The sequence below is a fragment of the Oncorhynchus mykiss genome, chromosome 21 (assembly GCF_013265735.2).
Source record: "Oncorhynchus mykiss isolate Arlee chromosome 21, USDA_OmykA_1.1, whole genome shotgun sequence".
Taxonomy (NCBI): Eukaryota; Metazoa; Chordata; class Actinopteri; order Salmoniformes; family Salmonidae; genus Oncorhynchus; species Oncorhynchus mykiss.
Window position 1 is genome coordinate 5,416,559 of NC_048585.1, and position 11,643 is coordinate 5,428,201.

Consider the following 11,643-nt stretch of genomic DNA (forward strand, 5'->3'; position numbering starts at 1 on the left):
ATGTTGAATAGTCATGTTGAATAGAATCATGTTGAATAGAATCATGTGGAATAGAATCATGTTGAATAGAATCGTGTTGAATAGAATCATGTTGAATAGAATCATGTTGAATAGAATCGTGTTGAATAGAATCATGTTGAATAGAATCATGTTGAATAGAATCATGTTGAATAGAATCATGTTGAATAGAATCATGTTGAATAGAATCATGTTGAATAGAATCATGTTGAATAGAATCATGTTGAATAGTCATGTTGAATAGAATCATGTTGAATAGAATCATGTTGAGTAGTCATGTTGAATAGAATCATGTTGAATAGAATCATGTTGAATTGAATCATGTTGAATAGAATCATGTTGAATAGAATCATGTTGAATAGTCATGTTGAATAGAATCATGTTGAATAGTCATGTTGAATAGTCATGTTGAATAGAATCATGTTGAATAGAATCATGTTGAATTGAATCATGTTGAATAGAGTCATGTTGAATAGAGTCATATTACTTCATGGATCCATCGTTTTGCTTTCTTGGTTTGACATGTAAAGGTTAATGTACAATGTGTTAACTGTGATTACATTGGAATACTGTATGCATCATTTAGACATTGTTTTCATTTCATGAGTTGTAACAATCATGCATAAAACTAGTGACAGACTGACTAATCAATAAATGTGTTGACAATTACAGCTTGCTTATTGCTTCTTATTGCAAGTGGACCACACAGGGGTGTGTCTGGTCACATGACTGACCACACAGGGGTGTGTCTGGTCACATGACTGACCACACAGGGGTGTGTCTGATCACATGACTGACCACACAGGGGTGTTGTGTCTGATCACATGACTGACCACACAGGGGTGTTGTGTCTGATCACATGACTGACCACACAGGGGTGTGTCTGGTCACATGACTGACCACACAGGGGTGTGTCTGATCACATGACTGACCACACAGGGGTGTGTCTGATCACATGACTGACCACACAGGGGTGTGTCTGGTCACATGACTGACCACACAGGGGTGTGTCTGGTCACATGACTGACCACACAGGGGTGTGTCTGGTCACATGACTGACCACACAGGGGTGTGTCTGATCACATGGCTGACCACACAGGGGTGTGTCTGATCACATGACTGACCACACAGGGGTGTTGTGTCTGATCACATGACTGACCACACAGGGGTGTTGTGTCTGATCACATGACTGACCACACAGGGGTGTGTCTGGTCACATGACTGACCACACAGGGGTGTGTCTGATCACATGGCTGACCACACAGGGGTGTGTCTGATCACATGACTGACCACACAATGATGTGTCTGATCACATGACTGTGACCACACAATGGTGTCTGATCACATGACTGTGACCACCCAGGGGTGTGTCAGATCATTTAACCGGCAGAGACCATGGAACTTGAGAAGAGAGAAATAACACGAATCCATTTAGAGTCGACAGAGTAATATTGTCATCCATTTGATCTAATGTCCTGGCTGTAGAGCTTGTGATTTCTATAGAAATATCTCTTATGGTGATTTAGGCCTCAACTACAGCAGAGGAGGCAACCCGCTCTTCAACATTAGATTGGACGGTCTGCTCTGAACAGTACAAGGTGAGACAAGTGGTACATGACTTTTACATAATCAAGTTTCAGTAAAGTGATAAATTAGCAGAATACTATGACACATAATGCATATAAATATCATGTGGCTTTTTTTTTAGACAAGAATAGAACAGGAAATAACTGGTAGTTCAAAGACAATCAAGTCAGACTTTATTTATTTTGGTGATTTTTAAAACCAAGCACTTAATAATCTACGCTATTTAAAAACAGATTAAAGTTCTACATTTCTCATCAATCACATCTGGATTGATCAATTGTACTTATTTCCTGATCATAGCTAAGAGAAAAGCCCAAATAACCTATACAGTAGGACCTGGGCAAACACATTACATAATCTATACAGTAGGACCTGGGCAAACACATTACATAATCTATACAATAGGACCTGGGCAAACACATTACATAATCTATACAGTAGGTCCTGGGCTAACACATTACATAACCTATACAATAGGACCTGGGCAAACACATTACATAATCTATACAGTAGGTCCTGGGCTAACACATTACATAATCTATACAGTAGGTCCTGGGCTAACACATTACATAATCTATACAATAGGACCTGGGCAAACACATTACATAATCTATACAATAGGACCTGGGCTAACACATTACATAGCCCAGGACCTACTGTATAGATAAACACATTACATAGCCCAGGACCTACTGTATAGATTAACACATTACATAGCCCAGGACCTACTGTATAGGTTGATACATTACATAGCCCAGGACCTACTGTACAGATTAACACATTACATAACCCAGGTCCTACTGTATAGATTAACACATTACATAGCCCAGGTCCTACTGTATAGATTAACACATTACATAGCCCAGGTCCTACTGTATAGATTAACACATTACATAGCCCAGGTCCTACTGTATAGATTAACACATTACATAACCCAGGTCCTACTGTATAGATTAACACATTACATAGCCCAGGTCCTACTGTATAGATTAACACATTACATAACCCAGGTCCTACTGTATAGATTAACACATTACATAACCCAGGTCCTACTGTATAGATTAACACATTACATAACCCAGGTCCTACTGTATAGATTAACACATTACATAGCCCAGGTCCTACTGTATAGATTAACACATTACATAACCCAGGTCCTACTGTATAGATTAACACATTACATAACCCAGGTCCTACTGTATAGATTAACACATTACATAGCCCAGGTCCTACTGTATAGATTAACACATTACATAGCCCAGGTCCTACTGTATAGATTAACACATTACATAGCCCAGGTCCTACTGTATAGATTAACACATTACATAGCCCAGGTCCTACTGTATAGATTAACACATTACATAGCCCAGGTCCTACTGTATAGATTAACACATTACATAGCCCAGGTCCTACTGTATAGATTAACACATTACATAACCCAGGTCCTACTGTATAGATTAACACATTACATAGCCCAGGTCCTACTGTATAGATTAACACATTACATAACCCAGGTCCTATTGTATAGATTAACACATTACATAGCCCAGGTCCTACTGTATAGATTAACACATTACATAGCCCAGGTCCTACTGTATAGGTTGACACATTACATAACCCAGGTCCTACTGTATAGATTAACACATTACATAGCCCAGGTCCTACTGTATAGATTAACACATTACATAACCCAGGTCCTACTGTATAGATTAACACATTACATAACCCAGGTCCTACTGTATAGATTAACACATTACATAACCCAGGTCCTACTGTATAGATTAACACATTACATAACCCAGGTCCTACTGTATAGATTAACACATTACATAGCCCAGGTCCTACTGTATAGATTAACACATTACATAACCCAGGTCCTACTGTATAGATTAACACATTACATAACCCAGGTCCTACTGTATAGATTAACACATTACATAACCCAGGTCCTACTGTATAGATTAACACATTACATAGCCCAGGTCCTACTGTATAGATTAACACATTACATAACCCAGGTCCTACTGTATAGATTAACACATTACATAACCCAGGTCCTACTGTATAGATTAACACATTACATAGCCCAGGTCCTACTGTATAGATTAACACATTACATAGCCCAGGTCCTACTGTATAGATTAACACATTACATAGCCCAGGTCCTACTGTATAGATTAACACATTACATAGCCCAGGTCCTACTGTATAGATTAACACATTACATAGCCCAGGTCCTACTGTATAGTCTGGTCAAATAAAATACAATTTAAGTTCAATGATCAGTCCCAATGTGCAGAGAGTCATTACAGATTTCACCTGCAGTGTTTAGACAGGACAGTGTTGTGGAGATGATTTAGACAGGACAGTGTTGTGGAGATGATTGACAGGACAGTGTTGTGGAGATGATTTAGACAGGACAGTGTTGTGGAGATGATTTTTGACAGGACTGTGTTGTGGAGATGATTTAGACAGGACAGTGTTGTGGAGATGAGTTTAGACAGGACAGTGTTGTGGAGATGAGTTTTGTGGAGATGATTTTGACAGGACAGTGTTGTGGAGATGATTTAGACAGGACAGTGTTGTGGAGATGATTTTGACAGGACAGTGTTGTGGAGATGAGTTTTGACAGGACAGTGTTGTGGAGATGAGTTTTGACAGGACAGTGTTGTGGAGATGAGTTTTGACAGGACAGTGTTGTGGAGATGAGTTTAGACAGGACAGTGTTGTGGAGATGATTCCCAGGAATGTCCGGAGTGGAGATTCTCAGAGGCTGGTGTATTCTGTGGTTGTCAACAACAACAACAACATCAACAAGAAGTCATTAATCTCATCAACGTTTCATTTCCACAATGGTTCATGCTTACTTCAGTAAAGTGTATATATTACACAGTATGCAGTACTAGGGCTGGGGGCGGGGCTAGATCTGAAACATCGCTCCCCGAATGACAGTCGATATACCATATTTGACAATACACCGGTATTGATGCACGGACCAGTTTGGGTTTTTACTTCACCTTCTATAAAAAGGTATTTCAATGTTAGGTTTGTTAAATTACACGCGACTCCGCTGTGTATAACATCCGTTTTTATAGTTTACTCTGCTACTTGAGTCATCTCTCTCCTCTCCATGCCGCTTTCCACATAGATCTAGCCCCGCCCCCTGTCACTCGGGGAGCGATGTTTCAGATCTAGCCCCGCCCCCTGTCACTCGGGGAGCGATGTTTCAGATCTAGCCCCGCCCCCTGTCACTCGGGGAGCATTGTTTCAGATCTAGCCCCGCCCCCTGTCACTCGGGGAGCGATGTTTCAGATCTAGCCCCGCCCCCTGTCACTCGGAGAGCGATGTTTCAGATCTAGCCTCGCCCCCTGTCACTCGGGGAGCAATGTTTCAGATCTAGCCCCGCCCCCTGTCACTCGGGGAGCAATGTTTCAGATCTAGCCCCGCCTCCTGTCACTCGGGGAGCGATATTTCAGATCTAGCCCCGCCCCCTGTCACTCGGGGAGCGATGTTTCAGATCTAGCCCCGCCCCCTGTCACTCGGGGAGCAATGTATCAGATCTAGCCCCGCCCCCTGTCACTCGGGAGCGATGTTTCAGATCTAGCCCCGCCCCCTGTCACTCGGGGAGCGATGTTTCAGATCTAGCCCCGCCCCCTGTCACTCGGGGAGCTATGTTTCAGATCTAGCCCCGCCCCCTGTTACTCGGGGAGCTATGTTTCAGATCTAGCCCCGCCCCTGTCACTCGGGGAGCGATGTTTCAGATCTAGCCCCGCCCCCTGTCACTCAGGGAGCGATGTTTCAGATCTAGCCCCGCCCCTGTCACTCGGGGAGCGATGTTTCAGGATAGTGTTTTGCTCGACCAGGAGGAGACCCCACTTCACACTAGTCTTGTGTTCAAGACTTTGATGACAACTATGCAGCTGTTCTATAACTTTTCATTCGTTGTCATGTCAAACAACACCGTAGGATGTCAAACAACACCGTAGGATGTCAAACAACACCGTAGGATGCCAAACAACACCGTAGGATGTCAAACAACACCGTAGTATGCCAAACAACACCGTAGGATGCCAAACACTGTAGGATGCCAAACAACAACGTAGGATGTCAAACACTGTAGGATGCCAAACAACACCGTAGGATGCCAAACAACACCGTAGTATGTCAAACAACACCGTAGGATGTCAAACAACACCGTAGGATGTCAAACAACACCGTAGGATGTCAAACAACACCGTAGGATGTCAAACAACAAACAACACTGTAGGATGCCAAACAACACCGTAGGATGTCAAACAAAACTGTAGGATGCCAAACAGCACCGTAGGATGCCAAACAACACCGTAGTATGTCAAACAACACCGTAGGATGTCAAACAACACCGTAGGATGTCAAACAACACCGTAGGATGTCAAACAACACCGTAGGATGTCAAACAACAAACAACACTGTAGGATGCCAAACAACACCGTAGGATGTCAAACAAAACTGTAGGATGCCAAACAGCACCGTAGGATGCCAAACAGCACCGTAGGATGTCAAACAACACCGTAGGATGCCAAACACCGTAGGATGCCAAACAACACCGTATGATGTTGTACAACACTGTAGGATGTCGAACAACACCGTAGGATGTCGAACAACACCGTAGGATGTCAAACAACACCACAACACCGTATGGTGTCAAACAACACCACAACACCGTTGGATGTCAAACAACACTGTAGGATGTCAAACAACACCGTAGGATGTGTTAAAAGTGTTTGAGCTAACAGTAGCCTAGGCTAACAGTAACAGTGTTTGTCTAACAGTAGCCTAGGCTAACAGTAACAGTGTTTGTCTAACAGTAGCCTAGGCTAACAGTAACAGTGTTTGTCTAACAGTAGCCTAGGCTAACAGTAACAGTGTTTGTCTAACAGTAGCCTCGGCTAACAGCAACAGTGTTTGAGCTAACAGTAGCCTAGGCTAACAGTAACAGTGTTTGTCTAACAGTAGCCTAGGCTAACAGCAACAGTGTTTGGCTAATAATAGCCTCGGATAACAGCAACAATGTTTGGGCTAAAAGTAGCCTAGGCTAACAGCAACAGTGTTTGGCTAACAATAGCCTCGGCTAACAGCAACAGTGTTTGGGCTAAAAGAAGTCCTGGGCTAACAGCAACAGTGTTTGGGCTAACAGTAACCTAGGCTAACAGTAACAGTGTTTGGGCCAACAGTAACCTAGGCTAACAGTAACAGTGTTTGGGCTAACAGTAGCCTAGGCTAACAGCAACAGTGTTTGGCTAACAATAGCCTCGGCTAACAGCAACAGTGTTTGGGCTAACAGAAGTCCTGGGCTAACAGCAACAGTGTTTGGGCTAACAGTAACCTAGGCTAACAGTAACAGTGTTTGGGCTAACAGTAGCCTAGGCTAACAGTAACAGTGAAAGAAGTCATAGAACTGATTGATTCTGACAGACCCTCCGTTGGTGCTGTAGACTCACCGTTTTTAGAAGTAGGGAAGACAGCATACCATTGTCAGGGCTGACCAGAGGGCTAAATGCTATGATAGTAAAACGCCTGTTCATGTAAAATGCAACCCCGATAGTCCATGAGAGAAACATTAGCTTGAAGATTAAAACAATTACTTTGTCCTCAAGAGCTGTAGGCTACATTTAAAGTGCACAACTTTAAACAATGTGCTGTCAACAATGTAACCTGGATCATTTAATTTATTGTTAAATATCGCCCAGCCCTACCATATTGTCCAGCCAGCCCTATTCAGTTCTCTACAGTATTACAATAACCAGAGATTGTTAGTGACCAAAGCTAAAGAACTGCCAGCTAAATAGACTGTTTCTCTACAAATGAAATGATCAGACATACACACCTGCAGCGATGAACACCGAAGCCTTACATATCTGATTCTGTAGAGGAAATAGGAAAAGTTGGTTTCTGTCAGTCAATGGCACATTATGATTAACTCTCTCTCACACACACGCACACACACGCACACACGCACACACACACACACACACTGAAGTCAGATTCTGAAATAGAACTTAGCAACGTGTGTATGTGTGGGACTCTGCAGCTGTACTTTAACTACTAACTACACTAGTAGCTCACCCCAGGTGTATTCCTCTAACTACTAACTATACTAGTAGCTCACCCCAGGTATACTCCTCTAACTACTAACTATACTAGTAGCTCACCCCAGGTGTACTCCTCTAACTACTACCTATACTAGTAACTCACCCCAGGTGTACTCCTCTAACTACTAACTACACTAGTAACTCACCCCAGGTGTACTCTTCTAACTACTAACTATACTAGTGACTCACCCCAGGTGTACTCCTCTAACCACACTAGTAACTCACCCCAGGTGTACACCTCTAACTACACTAGTAACTCACCCCAGGCGTACTCCTCTAACTACACTAGTAACTCACCCCAGGTGTACTCCTCTAACTACTAACAATACTAGTAACTCACCCCAGGTGTACTCCTCTAACTACTAACTACACTAGTAACTCACCCCAGGTGTACTCCTCTAACTACACTAGTAACTCACCCCAGGTGTACTCCTCTAACTACTAACTATACCAGTTACTCACCCCAGGTGTACTCCTCTAACTACACTAGTAACTCACCCCAGGTGTACTCCTCTAACTACACCAGTAACTCACCCCAGGTGTACTCCTCTAACTACTAACTCACCCCAGGTGTACTCCTCTAACTACTAACTATACTAGTAACTCACCCCAGGTGTACTCCTCTAACTACTAACTATACTAGTAACTCATCCCAGGTGTACTCCTCTAACTACACTAGTAACTCACCCCAGGTGTACTCATCTAACTACACTAGTAACTCACCCCAGGTGTACTCGTCTAACTACACTAGTAACTCACCCCAGGTGTTCTCCTCTAACTACACTAGTAACTCACCCCAGGTGTACTCCTCTAACTACACTAGTAACTCACCCCAGGTGTACTCCTCTAACTACACTAGTAACTCACCCCAGGTGTACTCCTCTAACTACACTAGTAACTCACCCCAGGTGTACTCCTCTAACTACACTAGTAACTCACCCCAGGTGTACTCTTCTAACTACACTAGTAACTCACCCCAGGTGTACTCCTCTAACTACACTAGTAACTCACCCCAGGTGTACTCCTCTAACTACACTAGTAACTCACCCCAGGTGTACTCCTCTAACTACACCAGTAACTCACCCCAGGTGTACTCCTCTAACTACTAACTCACCCCAGGTGTACTCCTCTAACTACTAACTATACTAGTAACTCACCCCAGGTGTACTCCTCTAACTACACTAGTAACTCACCCCAGGTGTACTCCTCTAACTACTAACTATACTAGTAACTCACCCCAGGTGTACTCCTCTAACTACACTAGTAACTCACCCCAGGTGTACTCATCTAACTACACTAGTAACTCACCCCAGGTGTACTCCTCTAACTACTAACTATACTAGTAACTCACCCCAGGTGTACTCCTCTAACTACACTAGTAACTCACCCAAGGTGTACTCCTCTAACTACACTAGTAACTCACCCCAGGTGTACTCGTCTAACTACACTAGTAACTCACCCCAGGTGTACTCCTCTAACTACACTAGTAACTCACCCCAGGTGTACTCTTCTAACTACACTAGTAACTCACCCCAGGTGTACTCCTCTAACTACACTAGTAACTCACCCCAGGTGTACTCCTCTAACTACACTAGTAACTCACCCCAGGTGTAGGTCTTCAGATTCTTCAGGTGGCGGACTCTGCAGGTATACTCCTCTCCGCTGGCTGGTGTGAATCCAACACTCTTGGTGAGGTGGAACTGCCATCCCTGTTCGAAGGCCAGGTCTGTCTGCTTGGCGTCGGGGATCTCCACGCCGTTCTTCAGGAGCTGGATGCTGATGTCAGGGGGGTGGAAGCCACTCACGTGACAGATCAGGGTGTTGTCCTTCCCATATTCCCCTGGGTTACGGCTGTACACCTGCACCTTGGGGGGAGCTACAGGGGGAGGTGGGAATGGTACAGTCAGGCAGGCGCCCGCACACACATATGCTCTATCACAGAAGTTTATTATCTTATTCTCACTATAAAAATAAAAGAGTAATCTCTCTGCTCAATATACATTTGCTTAAAAAGTGTAACCCATACAAAGTACACATTTGCTGTCGACTTAAGACATAAATTAAGGAAATACATAATTGTTTTCAGGAACGTCGTTGGTGAGGCCTTTCAAATTAAGATCGTACACAACACAATCCCATCAATATAGCCTAATCATAATTACAAAGTAATTCCTATACTTTACTGACATTCTTTTGCGTTTATGGTCACCAACACGACGCAGAATGCAACTACGGACAAAAGCGTTTTCATTATTTCTTTTTTTCCAAGTCTTTCCAACGCTGAAAAATATGTCAAACAGGACAAAACCGACTGTCGCAAACGAAGAAATGAAACTGAAAGTGAAATATATATTTTCCTTCAATGTAGTGAAGGCACACCCTCTTTCGATTTATGCACCAATTGAAAATCCTACTTCACAGTTGTTATGCAGTCTTCTCCTGTGGATGCTTCTTTAGGCAGCCCGATGCAGTCAGTTACAAAGTTGACGCAGTCTTCATTTTATTAGTTACAATGTTGCACATATAACGCATTGAGATAAAAGTATGTTGAAAAAGCAAAGTCATGTACAGTATAGTCACAATAAAGTATGGTTAAAGGCTAGGTACAGTATAGCTACAATAAAGTATGGTTAAAGGCTAGGTACAGTATAGCTACAATAAAGTATAGCTAAAGGCTAGGTACAGTATAGTCACAATAAAGTATGGTTAAAGGCTAGGTACAGTATAGCCACAATAAAAGTATGGTGAACAAAAATATAAAACCAATATGTAGTGTTGGTCCCATGTTTCATGAGTTGAAATAAAAGATCCCAGAAGTGATCCATATGCATAAAAAGCTTACTGCTCTCAATTGTTGTTCACACATTTGTTTACATCCCTATTGGTGAGCATTTCTCCTTTGCCAAGATAATCCATCCACCTGACAGATGTGGCATAGTAAGAAGCTGATAAAACAGCATGATAATTCCACAGGTGCACCTTGTGCTGGGGTAATATAAACGTCACAAAAATATTATTATTTGTTGTTTATTGTTATTTATTCTCTTGCTCTTTTGCACCCCAGTATCTCTACTTGTACATCATCATCTGCACGTCTATCACTCCAGTGTTAATGATACATTTTAATTATTAGAGATGCTGTCACAGCAGGTGGCAGCGTAGAAACCCTGAGAGACGATGTCACATTAGGTGGCAGCGTAGAAACCCTGAGAGATGCACTGCTCTGAGAGATGATGTAAACGTAGGTGGCACCATAGAAACCCTGAGAGATGATGTCACAGTAGGTGGCACCATAGAAACCCTGAGAGATGATGTCACAGTAGGTGGCAGCGTAGAAACCCTGAGAGATGATGTCCCAGTAGGTGGCAGCGTAGAAACCCTGAGAGATGCACTGCTCTGAGAGATGTCACAGTAGGTGGCACCATAGAAACCCCGAGAGATGATGTCACAGTAGGTGGCAGCATAGAAACCCCGAGAGATGATGTCACAGTAGGTGGCAGCGTAGAAACCCTGAGAGATGCACTGCTCTGAGAGATGATGTCACAGTAGGTGGCAGCATAGAAACCCTGAGAGATGATGTCACGGTAGGTGGCAGCATAGAAACCCTGAGAGATGCACTGCTCTGAGAGATGATGTCACAGTAGGTGGCACCATAGAAACCCTGAGAGATGATGTCACAGTAGGTGGCAGCATAGAAACCCTGAGAGATGATGTCACAGTAGGTGGCAGCATAGAAACCCTGAGAGATGATGTCACAGTAGGTGGCAGCATAGAAACCCTGAGAGACGATGTCACAGTAGGTGGCATCATAGAAACCCTGAGAGATGATGTCACAGTAGGTGGCAGCATAGAAACCTTGAGAGATGCACTGCTCTGAGAGATGATGTCACAGTAAGTGGCACCATAG

General features: G+C 43.2%; 1 protein-coding gene across 1 annotated transcript; it reads right to left on the reverse strand.

Annotated features, from left to right (window-relative positions):
* Positions 1-4,315: 4,315 nt before the first annotated feature.
* Positions 4,316-10,068, reverse strand: LOC118942837 (beta-2-microglobulin-like). Its single transcript, XM_036956672.1, has 4 exons — positions 9,924-10,068; positions 9,340-9,612; positions 7,472-7,508; positions 4,316-4,388 (listed from the first exon to the last, which is right to left on the reverse strand). Exons 1-3 carry the CDS (start codon positions 9,985-9,987, stop codon positions 7,495-7,497), a joined length of 351 nt encoding a protein of 116 aa, XP_036812567.1. The 5' UTR covers positions 9,988-10,068; the 3' UTR covers positions 4,316-4,388; positions 7,472-7,494.
* Between the last annotated feature and the right edge of the window lie 1,575 nt (positions 10,069-11,643).

Coding starts and splice junctions, on each gene's coding strand:
- LOC118942837 (XM_036956672.1), bottom strand. CDS start 9,987: ATGAAAACGCTTTTGTCCGTAGTTGCATTCTGCGTCGTGTTGGTGACC. Junction 9,613..9,923: donor GACCATAAACGCAAAAGAAT/GTCAGTAAAGTA, acceptor CTCCCCCTGTAG/CTCCCCCCAAGGTGCAGGTG.